The sequence below is a fragment of the Diadema antillarum genome, unplaced genomic scaffold (genome assembly GCF_040938485.1).
Source record: "Diadema antillarum isolate AM-2024a unplaced genomic scaffold, OU_Dant_1.0 scf00000141, whole genome shotgun sequence".
NCBI classification, from domain to species: domain Eukaryota; kingdom Metazoa; phylum Echinodermata; class Echinoidea; order Diadematoida; family Diadematidae; genus Diadema; species Diadema antillarum.
Window position 1 is genome coordinate 838330 of NW_027271030.1, and position 27954 is coordinate 866283.

At 40.2% G+C, this 27954-nt stretch overlaps 1 protein-coding gene across 1 annotated transcript; it reads left to right on the forward strand.

The window, feature by feature from the left end:
• On the forward strand, positions 1-27580 carry LOC139721256 (uncharacterized). Its single transcript, XM_071632578.1, has 20 exons — positions 1-855; positions 1760-1900; positions 2408-2630; positions 3540-3597; positions 4191-4629; positions 5404-5692; positions 7818-7977; positions 9124-9287; positions 9947-10141; positions 12590-12654; positions 14534-14629; positions 15233-15523; positions 16151-16233; positions 17026-17208; positions 19880-19991; positions 21516-21643; positions 22049-22168; positions 23785-25520; positions 25590-26515; positions 27323-27580. The coding sequence occupies exons 1-20, from the start codon at positions 1-3 to the stop codon at positions 27578-27580; spliced, it is 6522 nt and encodes a 2173-aa protein (XP_071488679.1).
• The last annotated feature ends 374 nt before the right edge of the window (positions 27581-27954 follow it).

The window sequence follows — 27954 nt, forward strand, 5'->3', positions numbered from 1 at the left end:
ATGAATCAAGTTACAGGTAAACTCGTGTTTCTGATAGATAGTAAATCGGCGTGCAAGGACGGAGAAATTTGTGAAAAAACATTGACCGCGATAAGGTTGGCTGTGTTGAAAACGTTGACCCATCTGTCGTCAGGCTACGGTAACACAGTTGTGCGTGAGAAATTAAAATGGGGATTCAAGATATTTGATTCAGCTAAGGAGTGCCAAATGTACCGGAAAAGAGCTGGTTGGCTCCAGCACACTCACAAGAATTTTGTGGAGTTTGAGAACCATCTTCGGGATGAAATATCTTGCCGTTGTGAGAAAATACGCCGAAAATTTCCGGTTGCTCGGAGAAGTGCGAATCAAGCGAGCGGCAGTTCACACGTCCGCCGGAGCTCCGGGTATGATCAAATTGGCGTCTCGGACAAAGCGATCAACGAGGATGAAGCTGATGATTCGAGTTCAGCGTATGCTCTGCGTTATGCGTTGCAAGATGTTATGAACGACTTTCAATGGGAAGAACCTGACATGTGTTCTCCAACGAAAAAGTCATCATCCCTAAAGTCTGCACGACCAAGGAAAAGAACAGATAACTTCAGATTGACCAACTCCAACAAACAGTCCTCCCATAATTCTGGTGCAATATCCAAGATTAGTGTGACAGATGGAAGGCAGAAGGAGAGGAGGAAAGAGAGGATGATATTTCTCGTAATGGAATGTCCAGCGACTGTATCCAAGATGGAGGACTTTGTCGGAGATGTGACAAAGTTACAGTCAGTTCAAGTTTTACGAGATACTCTGATCGCAAAGGATTTCTTGATGGACTTTTGTGCCCAAAAGAGCACTTCACTCTTTTGGCTGGATTCAAGCCTGGTAAGATGATATTGTGTAGCTAGAACTTAGAAGAAGATTCTTTGTGATGTCATTGTCTGTGCTCTACTGTTGGCATTATCATAATTATGTTATAGGATCCCATGATTGATGGGTCCCATCTTGATGTATCAACTTGAAGAACACAATGTTTCTCCAACATAGTTCTAGATGTAGATCTCCAGGGCCGCAGGGGCTGTGGAATGTTTTTCAGCAAGCGTTGGGGCTGTGGGACGGGGATGTGAAGGTCAAGAACCCCCTCTCCAAGGGTGAAATGCTTCAGTCCCCCCCCCCCCCCCCCCCTGGTTGAATCGATGAAGTAATACCCTCACAATTTGTCATTTTTCATGTAGGCCCTAGATTCTACTATTAAATTACTATGTTATATATGAAATTCAGGAAAATTGTTATTTTTAGCTAATTAATACAAGTAAATGCATGTTCCCATATCAGGACACACTGTATATCAGAGTTAACATTTCTTCTTTTTTATATTTGGTGGTTTTAAGACAAGTTTTATATTCATAGGGCCTACATGTTTGAAATATGAGATTTTTGTCATTTCTCTGTATGAAATGAATTAATACATTGTAAAGCATGACATCGTCAACTTGCTGATTTTAATATTCATAGGGACTGATCAAGAAATGTTTTCTGATAAAATGTGAGAATATCAAAATGTCATATCTTCCTTATTTCTTGTCAGATTTTGCCATTGTATCATTCTGTGGGAAATATTCTCTCTTTCTTTTGAAGTTTATCTTATTTTGGGGTGGATTTTCTCTTTGTCTGTGCCACTATGACGACTGTTGTATGTAACGTAATGGGTGAGAGATGTAAGTTTTCTAATGATAATGTACTTTGATCTGACCTACTGTGTGTTTTTTGTTTTTTGTTTTTTAATCAGGACTTTCAAGGCAATGCAAATAGGGAGCTTCTGGACCATGTGCTGAGTCAGGTGAATGGTCACCTGATCTCTGTCAGAGGGCTCTTGAGCAGTGATTACCATGTGACTTCCTGCTTACATTCTCTGGAAGCCACTCATCAGGTGAGTAGATAAATAGTTGGTACTCAGTATGTACTGTACATAATAATGTATGTTATTCTGTAATACAGGGTATTAAAAGAAACAACTTTCGGATCTACTCATAATGTGAAACTGAAAGGGATTTTCTTCTTTCTCATTTTCGTTTACACCAGGGTATAAAAACTTTTAGGTTGTTGCAAAACTGCATTTCTTTTATACAAATTTACACTAATATATCATACATAATTCTTTTTTCATTTTGTTAGACTGGTCTATTTGTTTGATGAAGTTGTCTATTCTTGTACAACTTAAATTTGTATTAGAATGAAAAAGAAATTAAATCTTGAATGTGCCTTTAAGAAAACCTCTAGTAGCAGCCAATATCTGCTTTCAATGTAAACAATACAGTCATTTTTTGCCTTTATCACTTGTTGAAATTGATTGGATCATGTTCGAATTCTATCAAACCAAACGTGACAGTTAGTAATGGCTAGGAAATGGTTTCTATATTCATGCTTTAAACTGCAGGCCCAAGAGAAAGAAAGACTGAAGAAGGACCAGAATCAAAGGAAATGTGAGGAGGATGAAAATGAAGAAGATGGTTTGCCTGCTGAGAAGATTCCAGTGCCAAGGAGTTTTTTCCCACTGTCAGCTATCATGCAATACCACTTTGATGCTTGCCAGGATGACATGAACAGCTCATCTTCATTCCCCTTTGCCTCATTTCAAGCAGGATTGTGCACTAGGAGAGGTTTGTTGATCTCTCTCTCTATTCCTCTGTTAGTCATTCATTCTTAGTGATCACATATCCCTCTTTCTTGCATAACAATGCCAGTCATCCCTAGTAAAAAAAAAAAATAAAAAAAATCTTTGTTTGTCACTGATAGTACGTATGTCCTCAAAATTTGAAAGGATTTTGTTACAAATAAATCATCAATATTTTTTTTTTTGTACAGAGTTCTCTAGTGGGAATACCCTTTATACATTTGACCCTTTTTTATTTACCTGAATTACATCAAATTGAATCATATTGAATGGAATCATGACTTGTTTAGCCTATGTGTAGCTGCCATGGGATCAGTGGGTAATAATAATAATTATAGTGGCTACTTGTATAGCGCACAGGTCCACTTTTCAGTGCTCATGGCGCTTCAAAATGAAAAGATATCATATATTTACATGCATATACATATTCAAACATTTCAACAAATAAAAGACACTGAGTACAGTGGGTACTTGTAAGCAAGCGTCCATGTGACTTGTGGCTGTGAGTTCCATCCAAGATTCCAAAGGACTTTTTGTTCAAATAGATATTGAGCAAATGTCATTCTTGTCATAAGTTCCAGAATGCTATTTACAATAGAATTAATGAAGTGATTTTTCCTTGAAGAGAACTCACCAACTCCTTAACCTGACAAGCAATGTCATTAATTATGTAGGCTGTTCATTGTGAAAATGTGTCTGACATGGTGCAACTTTTGTATTGTGCTATTTCTACAATGTTCATGTTGGTCCATATTGCACAACACAAATTAGCTTACATTGCTCAGTGATTAAAATTGTGATCATAGCACATACACAAACAAAAAGTGCTTGACCATATATAAAATGTTTATCAACCAATTTACAATGACTTGTTCTCTGTTTGCCTTGGGTGCAGGTTCAGTATGTACCATTCACTGCATGCTGAAAGTGATGTCAATGTTCTCTGGTGAAATGTAAGTATGTATGTTTGTTTGTTTGTTTTTTATTCTATACCATTGCCAGTGTAGGTGGTCACTGATTATGTACTCATATATTTCAATGAGCTTTCTATTATTTGTTTATGAAATCTGTAATGTAGTGGTACCAGTACATATAGTAGTGAAAGATTATAATGTCCAAGAATACACATAATATCTACAAGCTTTGATTTGTTTACAGGGATTACGTGAGACGCATTAAGATATCATTTGGTGGCTTCAATGAAAGAATAAGATTGTGGTTTCAAGCATCTGCAAGCAATCACTTTTATCTTGTGGTATAAGCCACATTGCCATATATACTGTAACCAAGAGCATCTACTGACTCCTAATGGTGTCAGTGTATACGGACATGAGTAGCTTTTCAGACAAGAAATTCCAAAGGGAGTAAAGATGGTGCATATTTTAGTATGTGGACATGAAAGAAACTGAGCAGCAGCTATATGGATAGGTGTAATGTGCATAAGGCAGTGCTTACATTTCTGAAAGCGAGCTTCAGACGAAAATTGTTATAGGAATTGGTATGCAGTTTCATTGCATTGATTTGTTTTGATTACTTCTTGACTCAGGGATTTTGCTCTGCCACGTTCACTCAGCAGTGTTAAAGCAGCAGTAGAATCAGACACACCTAGTGACCAGTCAACTAAGACTTCCCGGACGTTTGCCATCCATGGCATTGAGGAGCACTGGACAGGACCGAGGAGACGCTCGCAGCGATCCAACCCTGAAGTCTCCTCACACCAACCACCACTCTTTACCCTGGAGACGCGTAGCCAGTTAGAACCAACTCCACCATCATCAACTCAATCATCGGATGAAAGCACTGTGACAATCAGAGCAAAGATAGGCAGGGATCAAGTGACCCTGGATGCCTTTGAGACATCCAGGATATTCTCCTGTATTGGCTTTGAGTGTGCTGCAGCCAGTGGTCAGTGTAGCAACGATGTCCGGCTGTCTAGGTGGTTTATGGATGCCATGGTGATACTCAGCAAGCAGAAATCAGCACTGGTAGGTTGTAGTGATAATAATAGTTACATTCACACAAGAAGCTAATCATTAATGATAGGATCTTGCCCCCGAAACTGTGACGCGCGTTCACACAACACCTAATCTTAGCTGAACTTTTGAGCAAGAGTCCCGCTTGATGATTAGGACCACAGAACCAGAATAACATACACTGTACACACAGCACTAGCGATAAACTGGATCATGGTGCAGTGATATGATGCGTACAACACACTCTGGAAATTGACTCCAAAAGTTGACGGGGGAATAGAGTTCACAGAGATGTTGCGCTAACTTCAATGTTTGTTGATTATCGTATCCACATGATGTCCACACAAGTCGGGACCCCCTGCGATCTGTGGATAAACCATGTACTCTAAGAAAGTTTGTCGTTCAAATCGTATAATTTTTAAGATAGCTAACTTTTTCACGCGTCTACACGGCACTGAACTATGCATGAATCATCAAAGTTTAAAACATGCTCTACTTTAAGTCGAGGAACATCGAGAGAACATAACTAACTTTGATTTCTTCCATACCCTCAAGTGTCCCTAGTCATGCCCAAAGATGTATCACTTCTTATCACAAGTAGCCTTGACATTTGTGCCTTTCCTCTGTTGTACATGCTGTGAAAGTTCCAGAAAGGTAAATGTTTCAAGCTTATTTGAATATTTGTAAAGTTTTTGTAATTATCTATGAATACTAATGTGAACATGAATTGTGAATGGGAGTAGATCATCTAGACTGATGGATTGATTTTTATTCTGTCTTCCCTAGATTGTTGAGGTAGCATCTCCAATCTCAAGCCTTATTTCCATGGCGATCATGGAGCCATTGACACCTTCACTGGCCTCTATTCGTCTCCTTCACTCCAAGTCGGTTCTCTCTCTGGTGACAGTTCTAGCCTTCCAGCCACTATCCAGCAGTGGAACTCGAGCAAATGAGCATATAAAACAGAAGAAGAAATCTACTGACTGCCTGCGCCATTTTGTAGAATCTTCGGCACGGAAAATCTTGAAGGGACGAGGAACTAGGCACAAGGAAGGATGTACCACAGACACTGGAGGTATCTGACGTGATATATTCCATGGGTTTATTATTTGCTACCCAGGGATCGGGTAAACATAATCGCATGATAGTTAAACATTTTGTCATGTTGACTCGTAGGAGAATATCTTTTCTGTAAACAAATGGCACTTGATACAGAACATTTGAACAATTTTATTTTTAGTAGAATAAGTAAGATATATATACTTTTTTGCATTCCATGCAGAGCTGTAAAATACCAAGACTGACTGATAGTTTGCAATGCATACATCGATGTGAGTTAAGGTTGATAAAAGAACAAGCCTCTGGAGTGTGTGAAACAATAGCTGTGTCGTTCTCATGAGAGTGTTTTATGACAAGTTGAAATGTGTTCTCAGAGTACATTGACAATCATATGTTATGTAACAGAGGATGACTTGTGTTGAAAGTGTAAAGATTATAGAATTCTGAAATGAGGATGTCCGTCTTTTGTTATACCCCCGCCAAACGAAGTTTGAAGGGGGTATATAGGAATCAGCGGGCGGTCGGGCGGTCGGTCGGGCGGTCGGTCGGGCGGTCGGTCGGGCGGTCGGGCGGTCGGTCCGTTGCAAATCTTGCGTCGCGAACTACTTCCTCAGTTTTCAACCAATTCCCATAAAACTTGGCACAGATGTGTGCCTTGGGTTGTAGATGTGCAAGACGTATTTTTTGACAGTACCCAAAAGTACATTGCCATGGTAACGGCATACAGATGGGCAAAAATGGGTACAAATCTTGCGTCGCGAACTCCTCCCACAGTTTTTGATCAATTTTTATGAAATTAGGTACAGATGTTCATCTGAATATGTTAATGTGCAAGACACATATTTCCGCAGTGGCAAAAAGTGCGTTGCCATGGTAACGGCATGTTATTGGTAAAATATAGGGCAAAATGCTTCATGGCAAAACTGCTTCATCAGTGTTCTTCCAATTCTCATGGAATTCATATTGAATGTTTGTCTTAGGATATAGGTCAGCATGACACATTTCTTGACAGTGACAAAAAGTATGTTGCCATGGTAACAGCTCACATATTATGAGCCAAAATGATGGAAAATTTTGTGTTGCAAACTACTTCCTCAGTTTTTGCCCAATTTCCATGAAACTTGGTACAGATGTGTGCCTTTGGTTGTAGATGTGCAAGACGCATTTTTCGACAGTACCCCAAAGTACGTTGCCATGGTAACGGCATATTAATGGCAGAAGATCAAGGAAAGATCTTGCGGATTTAACTACTTCCTCAGTTTTTTGACCAAAGCTTATGAAATGTTGTTTTGACCGAAGCTTATGAAATGTTGTTTGGCGGGGGTATAACCAGTCGCTGTAGCGACATTTCTAGTTTCAGCTTAGTGCTGGTTCCAAACAAGATATCCTTGCACATGACTTCAAGCAGTAGGTTGGAATTGGGGTATGAGCATGATCACCAGCTTTCTTGTTTACTGATATTTGGGCTATATGAGGTTGTTAACATTATAGAACCAGTTTCCATGGCGATGAATGGCTATGCTAATGCATCACAGTTTGATACTCTATTCTACCCTCACAGTTTGACATATTACATCATGGAGTTTTAAACACCATCCCTCAATAGCTTTTCAAACCAGTCTGATGGGTCAGTCAATCTGCAGGTTTTTGCCATTTCTGTCATCATCTATGTCAATGTTCCTGCAGTGTCCATGATATCTGTCAAGCACATAGTGATATCAAATAGACTCTGTTATGCCATAATCAACCCTGTGTATTTAGGCCTTCAGGCAGATGTCTGCAATCTGTGGCTACATTGTGCATTCAAACCATATTAATTTCATGTTTTTGTCAGAGGTTGATAAGTTTTACATGCTGTGTGTGGATAAGTTCTTATCATTATTATTTTTTTTAAATGTCTGGAAAGCCAAACTTCACTTGGAATTATTTTCCTCATTTGCTGATAGTTATTAGTATCCCTGAGTATTGGTAATGTTGGTGTACTATTCTGTAATCTATTCACCTTGTATTATGTGTATTATATGTTCACTGCCAATATCACATGTTTGCATATTTTAATGTGTGTCTATTACTTTTTGTGTTGTCTGCAGTATCATCAGTATTTTTGGTTGATTGTTAATTTGCCTGTCTGTGTTGTCTAGAGTCACCAGTGCTTCCAACAAGTGACCCAGACGCAACAGAAGAGTTAGCTGTGGTAAAAGCGGGTCCCGTTAACCCATTTCACCCCGACTGGCTGGAACCATGGCACATCTCAGCTCCATCTAGAAACTCTTGTGATCGCTTTGTGGAGCAGCTGCTCAGGTAGTGTGTCAACGTTGCAGTGCCAGTCTCTTTCTGAGAAATGAATGATTATGAGATTTAAAAAAAAAAAAAATATTTGGTGTACTACTAAAAATGGATGGTGTATTTGCATGTGTATACATATTAAAGGTGCATGGTCCCGGTGTTTTGGCCACTTCCCCGAGTCCGAAGAAGTCCGATCCACTGTAGTCAGTTCGGCTCATGATTCGGCTGAGGGGGATGACAGCTTTAGCAAACTTCTTTTGTGATGTCATAATATGAAGCACATATGCACGCACCCTGGCATTACTACAGACTGTGCAATGCACAGAGAAGACAACAAAGGCAACGCTACTTAGCAACACCTACGCACTTTATTCTTGATGACAGCTCAACTTCGGTAATCTTCGTATCAATGCTAACGGTGATCGGCAGTATCATCAACAGCGCCCTCTATACTACCGGGACTATGCCCCTTTAACCCATTGAGGATGAGTCCCGAGTATACTCGGGCATGTGTCTATGGAAAATGCGTGTTGTAGCAAAATCAGAGTGTCCTCAATGGATGAATATTGCTTTTTTTATTTAAAGTAAGAAAGTTGTTATGATAACACTTTTCTTTCACAAAAATTGTACCCCAAAGGAAGAAAACTCTTATACTTTGTTTTACCCACAAAAAAATACACCCTGACCTAGAGTTAATGAGCTATATCTGTCATAAGGATGACGTTTTTGTCTGTGATACTTTGCTTCTCATTTTATCTACATGACTTGAATAACATGACAGGTACAGTTCACCTTTGGGAGTTCAGTTAGTTTGAAAATTTCCGAGTTATCACATTTAATAGATATGTGTAGGTCAGTTGTATCACAAAACATCCTACCATATAAAAATTTTGCAATAAAACCTGAAATATAGAGAGATATCACTGTGTTTCTCATTAAACCATAACTGTAGACAGTTTAGTCTAGAAACAATTTTATTATAACTATTGTTCACATTTTGCATATTTAGCAATATCAACATTGATTATACTGATGAACTTTTACACTTGTTGTTTCTAACTGTAACACACATTTTAGAACTATTTTGAAGCACTTAAGCTGGGTTTTTGTTTCATCTGCAAATAGTAAATAATGCCTTTAATATGCCTTCTTGTCATCCAGTATTCCAGATGACAGACCTTCACCAAGCCTGCAAGCCTCCCATCACGAGGAGTTCATGGAGCGTGTCAAGGGTTTTATAGCAGGCAAGAGTGGAGCAGAGGCCGGCAAGGATCCCCCTCCTAGGGCCCAGCCTGATGGGCAAGGGGCAGAGATGGCTGTCGAAGGTACGCTGTCACTGGGAGTATACAAATTGTAGATCATGAGAATTCTCTCTCACATTGTTTATGTTTACTGCACAAATTATATAATTACCAGAAAATCCTGGTAACATGCAGACTGATTAGATTCCAATCATATTTATTATCATTACATTATTCATCTTGGTTTGGACTCTACTTTTGGGTAATTTCCCTAATGCCTTGATTCAATATGTGTGCATTTATTAATCTCAGCATGTATGCATAATTTATGCATTCATTCATATATCTCCCTTTATCAATCATATTTCATAATATTTCACTACAGCTGTATCTCCAGATATGGTAAAGGATGACACAAAAATTTTGTACACTACGCCACCAGCTCCATATTATGACATGTCTACATGTGTAGTGCTAACAAGATTCAGCAGTTTTAATCTTTACCCCATTAAGACGAATCCCGAGTATAATGGGGCAGGTGTCTATGGGAAATGCATGTTGTAGCAAAATCAGTCCATCCTCAAAGGGCTAATGTAATGCAACCTTCAGTCTTCAAGAATCATGACCTGATTGTTCAAACTGTCGTACTCAATTTTTTCAAAAATTTTCCCGTCTAGATGTTTATTCTGAATGTGGTTTAGAAAGTTGCTTATGTGTAACTGTTCATGCTAAACTTGTTACAGAAGCAAGTTCCGTGAGGCGGAGTGGTCGCCTAAAACGGATAAAGAGCCTGCCCTCTTTTGTTGGAGCTCGGACAGCGCGTATCTTGGCCAACAGTCGTACTCTGCAGGCCACCAAGCCAAAGAGTCCAGTTAAGGAACAGAAAGTGACCGGTGCTACAAAGAGAAAGAATGATTCCATTACAGCTGATCTTCCAGGTGAGGAAAAAACTCACTTGCTGTCTTGTTTTATATTCTTCTAAAAACATTTAGCGGAAACGCTGTTTAAGGTTTGATGGTTATTGTCATGGTTTTTTAATGTGTAGCTCTCATTTTCAAAGAATTGTGGAGAGGTCTGATGTGGAAAGACTTGATGTTTCTTTAAACAACAATTCATCTTGTGAATTGATCAGTCCTAATACAAAGTTTTATCTGAAGGAGACATGTAATTGTTGTATATAGACAACTGCCAGACAGCTTTGGCATTCCAAATCTAAAAATGTGAAAAATATTTTATATTCATCACTCCTTGATCTGCTCATAGTGTTCTCATAGAAGAACCTTGATTTGTTACTAAGTCATGCATTACTGATAGTGTCTACCACTTTTTGCGTCTCAGATGGAAGCCCGTGAAGATATTGATTGAAGGATAAGATTGTTTACATTGATTTTTTTTTTATTCTGTATGATTGTATATATACACTCAGCAAAAAAAGAAAGTAAACACTTTTTCGAGATCATATTTTTCATAGAAGATTTTGGTGAAAATCAGTGTATTATATAGCATATTGAAGGTAATTTAATTGGCTATCAGGTTAATAGGGTAATACAGAATGAAACTTTACGCATGAGTGAACACATTCATTTTTGCCCGCCAAGGCACAGAAGTAAAAATTGCAAAATTTGATAAGTTGTCTTTCATTTGGCAATGCCCTTCAAGATAACAATGACAACAAAAAGCCAGTTTAACACAATGAGAGGCATGAATGAAATAGCAAAAACAAGCTTCTCTTTGTCTCTTTATAACTTCAAACAAAAAGAAAATTGGAAACTAAAGGGGGAAATAAGAATTTTCTGCCAGCTTAAACTTCAAACGACATAGGAAGTAATGGCATGAAGATGATTAAATAAACATAATTTCTTGATTTTACTCTTCTTATTTAGTGATTTAAGGATTCATGAGATAAATTTAGGAACCAAATATTATTTACAATTTTCCTAATTTGAAATTTGAAAACAAATTGAAATTTCTTCAATTTTTGTTAATATTGATTCTTCTCTTATTTCATTAGAATATGGGTTTGACCTAAGATTCTTCAATTTTCTCCCTTATTTTTGGTTTTATTGATATTTTGGGCTTCAAAGATATTGTAGAGATCAAAGGTTTAATTTTGCAACTTAATTCATGTATCTAATTGTGTTAAATTTGTATTTTGTTCTTATTGTAATATGGAAGAGCACTTGCGCATGAATAACAACTTGTTCAATTTTGCAATTTTTGCTTTTGTGCCTTGGAAGAGAAAAACAAAGATGTTCACTCATGCGTAAAGTTTCCCTTTTTATTGACCTACTAGGCTGATAGCCAATTAAATTACCTTCAATATGTGACCGTGCACCTCAAAACGAACATAAAGTCGCACATACTGATTTTGCGTGAGGACTGAAAATAAGTGAAATGGGTCAACCTAGCCGAACTTGACTTTTTCACATTTTCTGAGAGAGTGGGTCTTCTTTTACATTATGCTAAAATTTGGTATCATAAAATGGGCAGGAAAGTGTGTAATTTAGCAGTTTATCTCATACATTTTTGGTAGAATAGTGTGATCAGGTGGGGTCTTTAGAATCCCTTTTTCATTTCTGAAAAACCTTGTCCACACTCTTCACTTTCAGCTTTAATAACTTTTGAAAGGATAGTGCTACTGCTTTAAAAGTTGGCATTAATTATGGACAGAATGTGTTAATGAGGCATGCCTAATTTCAGTTTAATTTGATAATCCCTTCATTGTTGTTACTCTGGTGGTTTACTTCCTGTTTTTTGTCCCATTCATCGCACAACCAGCACGGTTTGGTAAAGATTAAGTGCTTGAATAGACACTAAACTTCAGAGCCTCTTTTCTCTATTCACACTTTTCCTGAGTTTGTGCTTTCTTTCCAATATTTAGATAGGTTAGGAGAGTCCATTTGATTTGAGTTATACATCATTTTAAAGCTTGAAGTCTGGTCTTTCAGAATATGGTATTAACTAAAAATTCATGTCTGGCGACTTTTTGTTTGTTTTGAGGTGCAGGGTCACATATGGTATATAATTCATTAACTTTTAGCCTAATGTTCTATGAGAAATACAATCTTGAAAAAGTGTTTTTTCTTTCTTTCTTTTTGTTGAGTGTATTTGTGCATATAGCCTCCAAAGCCTTTGTAGTGGGTTGAAAAGAATGAATATTTGGATTGTTCGTACTAATTTTTCTTTGCTTAGTCAGATTAATTTATGTGATGTTTTTTGTCCTTATTTGTGCCCTTTGCCTTACTTGCTATGTAATATGCATGTCTCATATGCTAAGATACTCTAAGAGATCATAGTAATACCTATCCTCTTAACATCTAATGTTAAACATATTATTGTACGTATCAAATGTCCAGTCAGCACTTGTAAATTAAATCTTGGTACAGATTTTACTGTCTTGGAGGATCTGACCACACACTTGAGACAGAGCTATGAGGACACTCTCTCCAAGGTATGGTTACTGTAAAACGAGGAATATTCGCGTGCATTTTAATTGCGCGAATTTCGCGAGAGCCAAGATTCGCAAAATTAATCTGCATGTGAAAGTTCTTGTCTACACTAAATACGCATTGAATGTTAGAGGCAACTTGCGAAAATTTCATGCCGCGAAAATATTTTGTTTTACAGTATCTCTGTTTTACACAGCAATATCCTATGTCAAACTCATAGGAGGAGAGAATGTAGTTGCCAGTCATGGAAGACAGGGTTTTAAAATGATTATAAATTTGAGGAAAATCATAGAAAACTAAGCATAGAGGAGGAGTTGGTATGTATGTATTGAATGATATTGAGTGTAAGAGACGTGTTGATTCCTTTGAAGCCGTCTCTACTACACATGCTTGCACATCATCCCTGGAGTGCAGATATGATTCAAGTCTTCAAGATATTACAGGATGTAGAAGATTTTGATCCAGCTGTTCTCTTTGTTAGTAATCAAGTTACATGCGATCATAAGTTGAAGCTATGTAAAGGGAATATGTTGTACTAGTAAGAGGTTACACTCAGCCAGAGATTGATGAATTCCGTGAACAGTCTTTCTACTGGTCCAGTAGAAGTGGTACTGTTGAGGAATCATCACTTGATGCCTTCAAATCTAATCTCAATGACTGTTGGAAACAGTAGAAAAATCAATTTAATCCAGGCAGCCTAAACTTACCACCCTATAGATACATCATATGTGACCCGCTACAACAAAAAGGTCCTAAAGTCACGCACGGTCGAAGCCGTGAAAATCAAGTTTGAAGTCAGAGCATTAAAATTGGTCAAAACTTACGATTTTCTGATTTTGATATATTATTGGAGTCTAACATGTCTTCTATCATCTGTCGAAATTTTGAAGCAAAATGACCAAAGGAAAGATAAAAAAATAGCGTTTTTCTGAGCCATGTTTTTTGGCGTTTCAACGAAGCAGAAACTGGTTCGAAAATTTGGATTGAGCGCCACAGATAGACTCCGCCCCTAACAACGACCAGAGTGATCTCATTGGTCAGTTTGCTGCTTGCTGCTAACCGAAGTGTGAAGCTCGCACACTGCCCAGTCGACTGGTGCGTGCGGGCGGGGTGCGCTATGCTCAGCCGCTTCTCACATCCTGGTCACTGATTGGTTGGTGAGGAGACCGCCGACGCTGATGTGCTTGAATGAACTCTTCGGGGGTTGCTAGGGCTTACCTTCTATTGTCCAGAGGTGAAAACTGACTAGCGTGTCCCTTGATCGCGATTGCGTCGAAAGGAAGACTTTTAGGGCGCTTTTCTCGAAACAGTGATTTTCCAGACGTCTCGACATGCTCTCTTTTAAACATCGATATCTCCGCAGCCGATTATTTTTATAAAATGTGTTGTATATCAATTTAAAGCAGAAAGATTAGGGGATAATATCATGCAATTTTCAAATAATCGACCTCGCCCGACTTTAGGATCATTTTGTTGTAGCGGGTCACATATAAACTTTCTAGGCTGAGAATTAGGCCTTTCAAATGGTCCTGTACAGGTCTTTGACCTACTGGGTGTCATCAAAGTTAATTCAGGTTATCACACACACACACACACACGCACAAACAAAATAACTTTTTGAGCTAACTTGAAGTTAATTTCTCGAAAAGCTGATATCTATAACAAAGGCAGTTCATATGTAGTTTATGAGCTTGTTTTGCAGAATTATCTGTAAGTGCAGTTTAGCATCAGTGCTGAATTATAGTGAGGTAATGTATATAAGGCCAAGTTTTTGTAGACTTTTCCAGCTTAATATTTTTAACACCTATCTAGATTCAATTGTTTGGATTAAAAACTGATTGTGAATGAGCCTTTCTGCTTTCTTCATCTTGATGTTCGTAGAACTCATGTTCTCTAGCCTTCACTCAATCCACTGTTGCACTAGTTTTGCATTTCTTCAAATCATCGAAGGAGAGTTGCAGTCATGATGACAGTATGGTGAGTTGGTTTCATGTCGCCACCTTAATCCTAAGAATGCATGTTCTTTATCCTTATCCATTTTCTTTTTTAACTGGTTGGCTTGTAAAAAGATTCGTCGTTATATCAGCAGCTGCATTTTCTTTACAATTCAATATCATGAGACTGAAAATTATAGTTAGTTTGTGTGTACTTAAAAAAATGCATGTCTCAGTAAATCAAATGTAGTACAAGTGACACTTCTTGTGTAGTAATGATTTGTATGTACTGAAAAGATCAACTGGTTTTATATAAACGTGGATTATTAGACCCTATTGCACTCCAAACTGCTCAACTTCTGTTATAGCCTTTTGTTCCCTTATGGGTCCCATTTCATTAAAAAAGTTGCTATGATGGCAACTCTTGCTGGAATGGCAAGTGTCATGGTAGTGACATGAATCCAGCTTCCTATTAAAGTGGCTGTTGCTACAAGAAGTTGCTATTCTAGCAAGAGTTGCTATCCTAACATCTTGTATAAAATTGGACCGTGATGATGAATATTTTCAGCAGAATCAAGAGTTCAGTCCACTTCCTAGGTGCTGGATGTGTTCTGCTTTTTTAATGCTCAATGTTGTAATTTGGCAGGCTAAGATGAAAGAACTCATCTCAGATAACATCCTCATCAGCAACAAGCAGCTTCGTGAGCGCTATGTCCAAAAGGGTGATGACCCTGAGGTTAGACAGGTCAGAGTTCGAGAGGTCGAAATGCAGACACTGCTCCGATTGGAAGCGGAATCCATGTCACCTGTTGATGTGGCTGCAGCCAGGGTGGAGTCCAGGAGGAGGAGAGAAGAGACCGGTGGAGGAGATGAGGAGGAGGAGGAGGAGGACAGTGAGAGTGATCTTCCAGAGCCTCTAATGGGCACAGTTGATGAGGTGGGTCAATTTTTTGCTCCCTGAGTGACCAGTCTGTCATGTCATGGGGTCAACCTGTTTCTTGTCCAAGCATCTTCTGACTCCAATTAATGTGCATTGCTCTCCACAGAAAAATGTTAGCATCCATGTTCTGAATATGTATACAATTGTTAAAGGGATTGTATATTTTTGGTTGAGACCTATCTTCAGATTTCTAACATTTTTGGGTGAGATGATGAGAAACCTCTTATGAAATGTGAAAGAGCATGTAATTCCAAGAGGAATTCAACGTTTATTTGATCAGGTCTGAGAAGCTCAAAACAGTGCAATCCTAATAAAAGGTGGGACCCACCTTTTATTACGATTGCTTTGTTTTCCTTCTTTTTTTTTTTGATGTCTCAGTCATTTCAAAACAGATTTTCATCGAATAAACATTGAATTCCTCTTAGAATAGTGTGCTCTGTATCATTTCATAAGTTGATCCTTGGTATCTCATTAAAAGTTAAAAGCCCAATCATCATCTTCACCAATGCTATGCCATCCCTTTAATGAATATTACAAATATATTTGTTTTTGGTATTATTTTGCCTTATTCATGAGAGTTAGTCATGCCTATCTGTTTGTCTTTTTTTAATCATCCATGTACAGATTGTTTTAATGTTGAGCACAGTACCACTCCTTGCATCAGGAGACAAGTTATCCACCTTTTTGAGTGACATTCTACTAGCAAAGTGAGTAAAAGAGTGTATAAAACGATGTTTCTATTTCATTGACCCTGTTATTGAATAGTCAGTTACATCAGTTGCCTAATGGGAAGCACAGCTGAGTTCTCGACTAATGATTATTACACTTTAAACATTTTGTGGATCTCTTCAAAAGATATCATGCAAGTTACAAACGCAGACAGAGCATCTGGCTCGCTGACTCTTAAAATGCAAGTTGGCTTTTGTAGAAGGCGGCTGTACCAAATGGGTGAAGGTTTCATTCTTTGCATGCAGTAATGAGAATTACATGTACCTTAAAGGGGACCTCCAGATGATTTTCATACTTTTACATTTAAACAACTGTAAATTGGTTATACTGGATACAGAGTTTCAAAATTTATAGTGATTGGAATGAGGAATAAGAGTGTTTACAAAGTTTATAAGAAACCAAAATGAACAAGGCTTATAACATGAAGCTTCACACAAAAATGCATGATTGGGGCTCAAGGAAGCAGAACAAAAGAAGAAAGCATGCATAAATTCTACACAGGTGAACTTGTTAAGCCAGCAATATTGTAATGGAATTACATTGCTACACATCTGTAATACATGCATGTGAGCCTCCTATATCATCATCTTATTTCAATGTAATTTGTTTTGGGGTTCTTCAGAGTATTGGTTTCTCTGGTCAAGGATCACAATAAGTTCCACAAATCTGTACATTGAGCTGTCAATTTGTTTTCTACTTGATGTGAAATTAAGGAAGTTGTGTGGACTTCCCCTTTAAAGTCTCAATGATGACTGTTTCTTTTGTGACAGTTACATGGAAACAATCCCTCATGTTCTACGAGCCATCTATGATGGGTTGATGAAGCCGATTCCTGCCCTTCTGATGTCTCCAGGCAGTGATACCACCAACCTTCAGTCTATCCTCCAGCCACTCTCCTACAGGTCTGTCAGCTCTGGAGGTTCTCTCAACGCTGTGGGCTCCAATTCAAACAGGCGAGATAGAGCTTGATATGATGCTGAGTTATCTCTGTTTAGTTCAGAATGTCATCTTGAATTGGTTCTTGAGGTACCTTGCAGAGTATGTAATCCATTTTATTTTTACTTTTTTTGTTCGACAAGGATAACGAGAACACCTGTCATGATTATCAAAGGGATGTGCATGTTCCCAGCAGATATACATTGAAAACCCTTCCCCTCCCCCCCCCCCAAAAAAAGGGAAATGAGGACAACATTTTTCCATATTTATTTATTTAGTCATTTATCCATTGTTTAGTCATTTATCCATATACATTAAAAAACCCTTCCCCTCCCCTCCCCCCCCCCCCCAAAAAAAAGGGGGAAATGAGGACAACATTTTTCCATTTTTAGCTCACCTGAGCCAAAGGCTCAAGTGAGCTATTGCGATCGCCCTTCGTCCGGCGTCCGTCGTGCGTCGTGCGTCGTGCGTCGTCCGTCGTCCGTCGTCCGTCGTCCGTCGTGCGTCGTCCGTCGTGCGTCGTCCGTCGTGCGTCGTGCGTAAACTTTTTACATTTTCATCTTCTTCTTGAAAACCCCAAGACCGATTTTCATCAAACTTGGCAGGTAGCATCCCTAGGGGGTTAGGAACTCAATTTGTTAAAATGGGCACCATGCCCCACCCAGGGGGCCCCCAGGGGGGCCCAAACCCCCCCAAATTAAGGAATCTGTAAAAATCTTCTTCTCTAGAACCAGAAGTGATAGAGCTAAGTTAATAATATGAGTTAGTACATTGATGACTGTAGTTTCAAGTTTGTTCATGGCAGAGTCAGGGGTGCCCCCCTTGGGACCCAGGGGAGGGGGGTGGGGAAGGGTTCTAATGGGGCCTAAATTGTACATTTTCATCTTCTTCTTGAGAACTCCATGACCCATTTTCACCAAACTTGGCAAGTAGCATCCCTAGGGGGTTAGGAACTCCATTTGTTAAAATGGGCACCATGACCCACCCAGGGGGCCCCCAGGGGGCCCAAACCCCCCAAAATTAAGGAATCCGCAAAAATCTTCTTCTCTAGAACCAGAAGTGATAGAGCTAGGTTAATACTATGAGTTAGCACATTGATGACTGTAGTTTCAAGTTTGTTCATGGCAGAATCAGGGGTGCCCCCCTTTGGACCCAGGGGGGGGGGGGGGGGGGGGTGAGGAGGGGTCCTAATGGGGCCTAAATTGTACATTTTTATCTTCTTCTTGAGAACCCCAAGACCGATTTTCATCAAACTTGGCAGGTAGCATCCCTAGGGGGTTAGGAACTCAATTTGTTAAAATGGGCACCATGCCCCACCCAGGGGGCCCCCAGGGGGGCCCAAACCCCCAAAAATTAAGGAATCTGTAAAAATCTTCTTCTCTAGAACCAGAAGTGATAGAGCTAAGTTAATAATATGAGTTAGTACATTGATGACTGTAGTTTCAAGTTTGTTCATGGCAGAATCAGGGGTGCCCCCCTTGGGACCCAGGGGAGGGGGGTGGGGAAGGGTTCTAATGGGGCCTAAATTGTACATTTTCATCTTCTTCTTGAGAACTCCATGACCCATTTTCACCAAACTTGGCAGGTAGCATCCCTAGGGGGTTAGGAACTCCATTTGTTAAAATGGGCACCATGACCCACCCAGGGGGCCCCCAGGGGGCCCAAACCCCCCAAAATTAAGGAATCCGCAAAAATCTTCTTCTCTAGAACCAGAAGTGATAGAGCTAGGTTAATACTATGAGTTAGCACATTGATGACTGTAGTTTCAAGTTTGTTCATGGCAGAATCAGGGGTGCCCCCCTTTGGACCCAGGGGGGGGGGGGGGGGGGGGTGGGGGTGAGGAGGGGTCCTAATGGGGCCTAAATTGTACATTTTTATCTTCTTCTTGAGAACCCCATGACCCATTTTCACCAAACTTGGCAGGTAGCATCCCTAGGGGGTTAGGATCTCAATTTGTTAAAATGGGCACCATGCCCCACCCAGGGGGCCCCCAGGGGGCCCAAACCCCCCAAATGAAGGAATCTTTAAAAATCTTCTCTAGAATCAGAAGTTATAGAGCTGAGATAATACTATGAGTGAGTACAGTAATGACTGTAGTTTCAAGTTTGTTCATAGGAGATCCAGGGGTGCCCCTCTTGGGGGTGGGGGGGGGGGGTGGTTGGAAGGGTCCAAATGGAGGCCTGAATTGTACATTTTCATCTTCTTCCTGAAAACCTCATGATGGATTTTTGTCAAACTTGGCAGGTAGCATCCCTAGGTGGTCAGGATCTCAATTTATCAAACTGGGCACCATGCCCCACCCAGAGGGCCCCAGGGGGCCCCAATTCCCCCAAATTAAGGAATCTTGAAAAAATTGGGCCCTTATTGTACATTTTCATCTTCCACTTGAGAATGCCTCGTCAAATTTTGGTAGAGCTGTGAATAATTTAGATTAGTGACTGCGTGAAAGGTGAACTTGCGATACTCAGGTGAGCGCTAGACCCGCGGGTCTCTTGTTATTTATTTAGTCATTTATCCTTGTTTTTCTCTCTTTTTTTATTTTTTATTTTTTGAGGTATGGAATTTGAATAGGTACAAAAAATACGATGAGTAAATCTGTTCTGTTCTTTACTAAATCAAGTAGAGATGTGATATAAGTCCACAGTCATGAGGTTGATATTCTAATTTTGCCTGAATATGTTCATGTAGATCCAGAGCTCTTGTTCGTCATCCGAGTCTGGCTGATGCAGGGCCCAAGAGAATCATCGGAGTTCCTACCAGGCATCTGCAGAATGAAAAGAAGAAAGTAAGTGGTGCAAGTGTAGGGTGGTATGACATGAGACTGTGTGTGGCTCTTATGATTGTATTCACACTGTGGCTTGCATGCACACAGCGGTTTGCAATCACACTGTGGCTAGTATATACACTGTGGCTTTTATTTGCACTATGGCTTATATTCACACTGTGGCTAGTATCTACACTGTAGCTTGTAATAACTTTGTGGCTTGCATTCAGTAGTTTCACACTGGCTGGTATCAACACCACTTTACATTCACACTATGGCTGATAGTGATGTCAGTTTGCATTCACACTATGGCTTGTATTGACATGGTGGCTTGTATTCATACTGTGGCTTATATTGACACCAGTTTACACTCATACTGGTCGTTATCTGAACCGTGAACAACACAAGCATATTCTCACTTGCTCTCTATTTGCCTTATGAGACAGCATTGCTTTACATCAGTGGGCTTCTAGATTTTACCTTGAGTGCAGGTAATTCATGTGGAGTGCAAAAAGTCATGATACTGTAAATGCAGAACATTTTTCATGGTACATTAATTTGCACATATTTAGCGCTACTTTCTGGCAAGCGCAAATTTTAAATCCGTGAAGATATCTTCACAGTTTTCTGTGCACATCTTGAAAGGGCTGACAATTGCGTAGCAGGAAATCAACCCACAAATATGTTTTTTGGCTGCTCAGTGCAAAATTTAATCGCGCAGAAATATTGACGTTTATAGTACTCCATGTTCTTGATGAGATTGAACCGTCCTAACTCATAAAGTCCTCTGCTTTCTATGTCATGGTGGTACAATTGCTTATTACATGAAATGTATATGCTCTGCTTGAACTTCTGGCTTGAAGTGCCATCAGGCAGCAATTATTGTATTTGCCACATATGAAGACCAGGCCATACACATGTACTATGTAACATGTGTATAGTGACTACGAAGGAGTAGGTTGTATACACAGTTTTACATCATCCACAGTCCCAACAATAAATCCTTTGTGCAAAGCAAAGCGTGATGTTCCTTGTGGCCAGGGTCCAGGGCCCGCCCAAGTGTCCTGCGAGCTTTAGGGTTGTAGACGCTCTATAGTGCTATCTAAGACTTATTTCTGGGCCCTGTTTTATTAAGAGTTAAAATTGATTATATAGTTGATTTCAACTGTAAGTCTATAGCAGCCTGTGTGGTAAAGAAATTCAAAATCGATTTTATCTTTCGATAAAATGGGGCCCTGAACATTCATGAGGAAAGTAAAGTTGGTAGGGAGGAAGCTAAATTTTGAGTGAGAGACAATACATTGTACATTGTACGTGAGAAAACACACAGCTAGAGTGGAACCAATTTAATCTCTAGTGGGAGAGCGGGAGATTTTGAGAAAGTGATCTAGAAGTGGGAGATCTCCCGCTGAAAGCGGGAGAGTTGGAGTCTCTGAAAGTCCCCCCAAGACAAAATATTACGATTACTGTACTAACTATGATAGAAGTCTATATCTGATTCTGAATCACAGACATCATAACCTTTGATTTATATAGCAGACGGGTGTCGTGGAGAAGCAGAAGCCGAAGAAGGATCAGGACAATGAGGCCAAAATGGTACGTCGCAACCTCTTCACAGAGGAGAGTACGGAAAATACCAAACTCAGCAGGAGGAAATCTGTTGCTGTCATGGAAAGTCAAGCTCTCCGGTAAGTGGGCTCATCAGTTCAACTTAAGTTAGTGATTATTTCATACATATTGAGCAAACACTGAAATAAAGCTACATGTATTCCCCTATTGTGAGGGCGGAAATAACATTGATGCAGGGATTCAACCTTGGTGGTGGCCTGGGGCCACAGCAATTTATGTCGGGTCACCAAATTTTCAGAAAGGCTATCTTCTGATGGCTCGATCAGGCAGCTGAAATTCAAAATTAATTTTCATGTTTCCTTTTATTTCGGGGACACTGCATCTCTTTTTCAAATCACCAAAATTTAAAATTCAAAGATTTTAGTGGCCCCAGCAGGTCGCTGGAGAAAAAAAGCTAGTGTCAAGCCCTGCAATGTACCAAGTGTCTGTTTCACTTATAATATTAATGTTTCTTTGCGTGACAGAAGGAGCCCAAGGAAGGCCATGCGGTCCACTAAGCCTGTTCTGAAGACTCGTGTTGTCAAGGAGACTCCAGGCAAGAAACAAGTGCTGAAAGCAATGCTCAACAAGTTAGAGAGAGCAAGGTGAGATGAAGGGTTATTCTTACTACTGTAGAAATATTTCTGCTCTTAAAATTGAATTGCTGTCGAACAGTATTGTGGAAACAGTGAAGTTTTCTAACTGTAATGAAGATTCTGATTTAGCGAACTAGCCGGATGCTTATACTGATAGGAACTAATCGGACTACATGTAACTGTGCATTATGATGGGGACCAGAAAGAATTAATATTTACAATTTTGACAAATTAAGCTCCCCCTTAAATTAAGAAAATTGACTTCTTAATGTGAAAATCTTGTTTCTACAGTGAGATGCTAAGTTGCATTATTATACAAATGATGCACAGGATAGAGTGTGTTAGTGTAGGCGTGGTGCACTCGAGGGTATTTACATTGTGAAACATGCACGAGGCGAAGCCGAGTGCATGTTGCACTAGATTGTAAATACCCGAGAGTGAGCTACGCCTCCACTAACGCCATGAAATAATCCTGTGCATCATTTGTTTTATAAAATGGGTCGAAAATTCGAAAACTAACATCATTTTTCAGCGTTTTTCATGTACCTTTGTGGGTCAAGACGTCCGAAGATGTTCGTCCCAAACATTTACGCACGTCGCACTCGCGGAAGTCCCGCACATACAGTATAAGTATAATGGGGGGTTGGGTTTCCGGACACTTAAGTTCCCGCATGAAAACTTACTTATTTTACATAGAATATGCACCCTTTACCTTAAAGACTTGATATAGACTCCTCATATAGGCCTACTAGACAACATACTCTGAAAACGGCGTGAGAATTAACCTGCTAAATCGTTGGATTTGCTCTTCAAAGTGACTCCATGTACGCGTCCGGTCCCATAACGCTTGGTCTACTGTACTGTACAAAGTGTACGTATAGTAGAGTATACGAAAACTTACTTATTTTACATAGAATATGCACCCTTTACCTTAAAGACTTGATATAGACTCCTCATATAGGCCTACTAGACAACATACTCTGAAAACGGCGTGAGAATTAACCTGCTAAATCGTTGATTTGCTCTTCAAAGTGACTCCATGTACGCGTCCGGTCCCATAACGCTTGGTCTACTGTACTGTACAAAGTGTACGTATAGTAGAGTATACGTACGTACGCCACACATGTTATGCACAAGGCCTAAGGGAAGACAGGCGGCCGGCCGGCAGCCCGAACTAGAAGTTGTTTACAGGATTGACAGCGCGTATGCATGCAATTCATCAAAGGAGCCGCCGCGCGCACAGACGATCGGTAATCTACCATAGGATTACAGGCAGTGCAATTGTACTGAAGTAAAGGAAGGAGGTGTGTCTCATTTCAGCGCTTCCTATTGGCTACATTCTTGAACCCATTTTATAAATGCTTACATTGCACTCCTTTTTGTGGATCCCATCAAACCAGTTCACATGCTAGCTTTGAGCAACAAATATCACTTGTTGGTCCCCTCCGACCAAGACACTAGTACAAATTTCAAATTTATTTCTTTTCTTCTTCTTTTTTTTTTTTTTTTTTTGGGGGGGGGGGGGGGTTGTCTCAATGCTTGGATTGTGTGAATGTACTTCCCACATGTGCCATCATCAGAATTCATATATCTACAGTGTGTTTGCCTTGACTGTACTTTTCCAGGAAACACACCAACAAGGACAAGGTGCCACCTGGAGGAGACTTGCTTGTTATTGAGGAATCCCCTGAAAAGCCTGTCAGAGCTCTTCATCCAGACCCCAGGAGAAGTCCCCGCATCCGCACACTGCAGCGTAGGCCATCCTTCTACTCCAAGAAGCAAGAGATTCACCATGCCAAACTGCTGGCAGCAAGAATTGCAGGCACATATAGTCAGGTAGCGCAACCCAAAGAGCAACCTCGACTGCCTGTAGGCAAAGATTCTGAGAACAATAAGGAGATCTCACCTGCCTCTTTCCTCCTCAGCAAGATAATGAGTCCAGTTGTCAAAGAAGGTAGCCTTTTAGAAGATTCCCCTAGTAGGAACACAAGATCAAAGGTGACAGGAACTCCAGAGGGACTTAAAGCTGAGAGTTCAGTAGTGCCTGCGAGGGAATCAAAGACTACCCCACGTGCCAAGGCTAGGAGACGCCTAACTGATGTGTTGATGGAAGATGCAATCCTGAAACCTCCTGCAGTGAACAGTGGCATGACTACCAGCCAGTCCCCTTTCAAATCCCCTGCTAAGTCACCAGGCATGTCCAGAAATATTGTCTGTAGACACTCACCACGGCTGAAAAAGAAAAGTGAACACTCCCCACAAGTCACAGAAAATCTCAGAGTTATTGGATCATCAATGTCTGAGCACAGGAATGAATCTGATCCAGACACTCAAGGAGTAAAAAGACCTCAGAGGCAGAGCCCTGGAAAAGTGTGTAGAACTAGTGTTGTCATTGTTGAACAAAGTAAGAGCTGTGGAAAAGAAGAGCCAAGCAACCTGGATGTTGTGAGAAATGAAATAGAATCAGAGGAAAATGCAGTGAATATCACCTCAGTCAGTGAGCATTTTCCAGAGGAGTGCAGCCACAATAAATCAATTGCTGAAGAAGGAAATGAGGCGTATGAATCCATTGGAAAATCTGGCGGTCAGGACACTGGCACACTATGCAAAGTAGAGGAAGTAGCAATGAGCTCACCAAGAACTACAATTAAGCAAGAAGATGTACCATGTGATGACAGTACAGGGCAACAACTGCAAGGGCAAACAAGCACTGCATCAATTCCTTCAGGGGAACCCATGCATCCCGAGGAGTCCCTGGCATGGATAGACAAGATTGACATGGAGACTCCAGATGATGTACAAAGTGATGACAAAGAAGATGTGTTTGGAAGAAAGCGTAAGAGGGTGACCCCTGAGAAGGTAGACATTAGCACGCCAAGAAGCAAGTCATCATGTTTTACAAAGGATGCTTCATTTCCCATTTCTGTGCCTGCATCAAAGTGCACAACACCAGAATCCATTAACAGCTGGCCCCGGAAAAAGCCTCGATACAATTCGCCATCTCCATGCTCCAGCAAGATGCAGCATCCTCAAAACATATCCCCTATAGAACAGACTGACCAGGTCATGGCTAGATGGACATCACCCAGAACAAAGCGACAGACACTGCAGTCCTCTACCAAAAAGTGTCCAGCAACAGGGTCTGGTAGAAAACGAAAGAGACAATCCCCAGGGGTTACATCGAGTGAAAAGAAACGACGTGGAGGGGGCACAACCCCTAAGAGATCACCTAGAGCAAGGGGCAGTCTACTAAGCATACTGACTGCCAAAGCCAGTCTGGAGGAAAGATGCATATCACCCATTTTTGGAAAACCATCGTCAAATATATCAAATGTTACAGAGTTACTGCATCCAACAGAAAGTAGCAAGATGGAGCTCACTCATTTTATGAAGAAGCAGTTACCAACTGCCAGAGGAAAATCCCCCCAAGCAAAAGGAAACAGCAGCAGCATGAACAGTGAGGGATCGCTAGACGAATTGGATAGAAGCTTCTCCCCAGTATTTGGCAAACATAGCATTTCATACCTGGGTGAATCTTCTCAAAGCAACTCTAGTGAATCCAGTGTTGCTGGAGAACTTGCCGGGAGGGTTGCCATGACAATAACTGACCAGGGACTGGACTGTGATACAGAATCAGATCCTGAGGTGGACTTTCCCAAGTTGAAGTCACACTCCAGTACAGGTTCTGATGGTCAGCTCTCAGACTGGGATGCTGTCATGATGTTCAGCAGTGATGGCCAAATGGTTGCTGACATGACAAGGGAGGAGAGAAAACCATCCCAGAGATCCAGGGACATGTCAAAGGATGTTTCATCAGGCTCTAGGAGCTTACAGAGATCTAATTCAGTCAAAGCTTCATCCATTCAACCAAAGGACCATGATAACCAAACCATGTCCAGGGAGTCAACAGAGAGCAAAGATGTGCAACAGAAACAGAGCCAGAGGGAAAACAAGGGAGATGGTGATGCTGTCAGTCCAAGAAGGGTGTTGAGGAAAAAGAGGTCTTCAGAGAAATATCGTCAAGAGGATTTGAAAGGTGATGGTGGAGACAATGTGAATGAAAATAAAGAAGCTGCTGAGGCACAATTTATGTCTGTGGTGGTTCAGCCATCTGCCAAAGATGCAAAGGCTGATAACATTGGAGATGAAGAGAACAAGAGACCCAAGAACATCTCCAAGCAGAAGAAGAAGGTTACAATCTCTAGCCGATTGCCACAGTCTCTTGAACGCAAGTCTACTCCTTCCAGACTCTCAGTGAGCCTGAAACGGTCCAGCACTGGCAAGGACTGGACAGTAACTGATTCACCTGAGCCTGCAACACTACATGGCACTGTTTCTAGAGATTTCTCATCACTGGTAAATGTGCCATTTTGTTATTTTTTCTTTTAAGATATCATCAGTTTAGGCCCTAATCAGATTTAAATGCAGGTAGCACAGTATATGGAATTGGAGCTTGAAGTGTAGTTTTCATCCCTAGTTTCATGGAATACAGTGTATTCTTTTTCTTTTTCATTTTGTGTACATTTGGTGTCAATTGGCCATTGGCAATCAGTAGATTAATGCATTTAATAGGTGTTTCAAGTGGCAATTATTCTTCCGTAATTCAAAGTTTTATGCGGAGTCTGTATAAGCACTTTGTTTCAAAAGGAAAGATGTCCTCTCGAAATACACGGCAGTGGTTGATGTGAATCAACGAAAACAGTCATTCTGCCAAGATGGTAATGCAAGGCTTAGCATTGTTCAGATGTTGAGCTTGTTTCATACATCAGTACCCCATGTATTACTTATTTTGTTTTACCCATTTTGAGATGATCTGAAGTTATGAGCATGTTTGCCTTGAATGTTTTGAATGGGCAAGAGCATACATAATTTGATGCACTAGATCAATGCTGCTTGAAATGAAGTCATCATAATATTTTATGTAATTGATGAAATATCTAGTCGTTCAAGCCTGAGAATACACAGTGAATTAAATCTTACTTAATAAAAAAGAGAGAAATATTATTTTAGTGTGTGCTGATTCTTACGAAAGTTAATGTTATTGTTAGCCTAATAAATATGCCTAATGATAAATGTAATGTTGTTAATTTGCTGTTTAAGTACATGTAGTAGTCATGTGTATTAAAACTTACAATTTGTGGTGTGTTATCCCTTTACTACTAGGAATCCAGTCTATCCTCGGCAGATGATGACGTCTTTGAGGAGGGGTCATCATCATACACCTCCCCTGTGGGTGTGGCCTCAACCCCACCCACACAGTCCGGAAAGCCCAACTTTGTAACCACACCCCTGTCTGCCTCAGGGCTCTACAGCCTCATGAACTCACCAATAGTGGACTCTGCCAGGCGCAAATCGGCGCCTGGCTCACTGAAGACGAGCCGGAGCAGCAGGACTTCAAGGAGAAACCTTCCGCTGCAGTAGATTACCCTGGTTGCATGCTGCCTCTAACCCAGACTCTCTGGCTACTTGCTCAGCCGCGTAAAGTTTGCAGCCTCTGATAGACAGTATATCTCATCTTGTCAATCCAGCTTATATTTTAGGTGGCATGAGATTAAATCTTGATCAAGTTTGATGAAGATTGAAACTTCTTCCAGATGTAACTATGAGATATATATGAATTTGCTTTAAAATTGTACATGGCAGATTATGATTTGTAACCTTTCTTTTCCTTCAATGTATATTTTCGGCTCATGTCGAGTGAACTGAATACAATGTATGATGTGTGATATGAAGCCATGTACATTTGTGTAATTTCTCAACTCTAAGAGATTTAGCCGAAATTATATTTAGGGCTT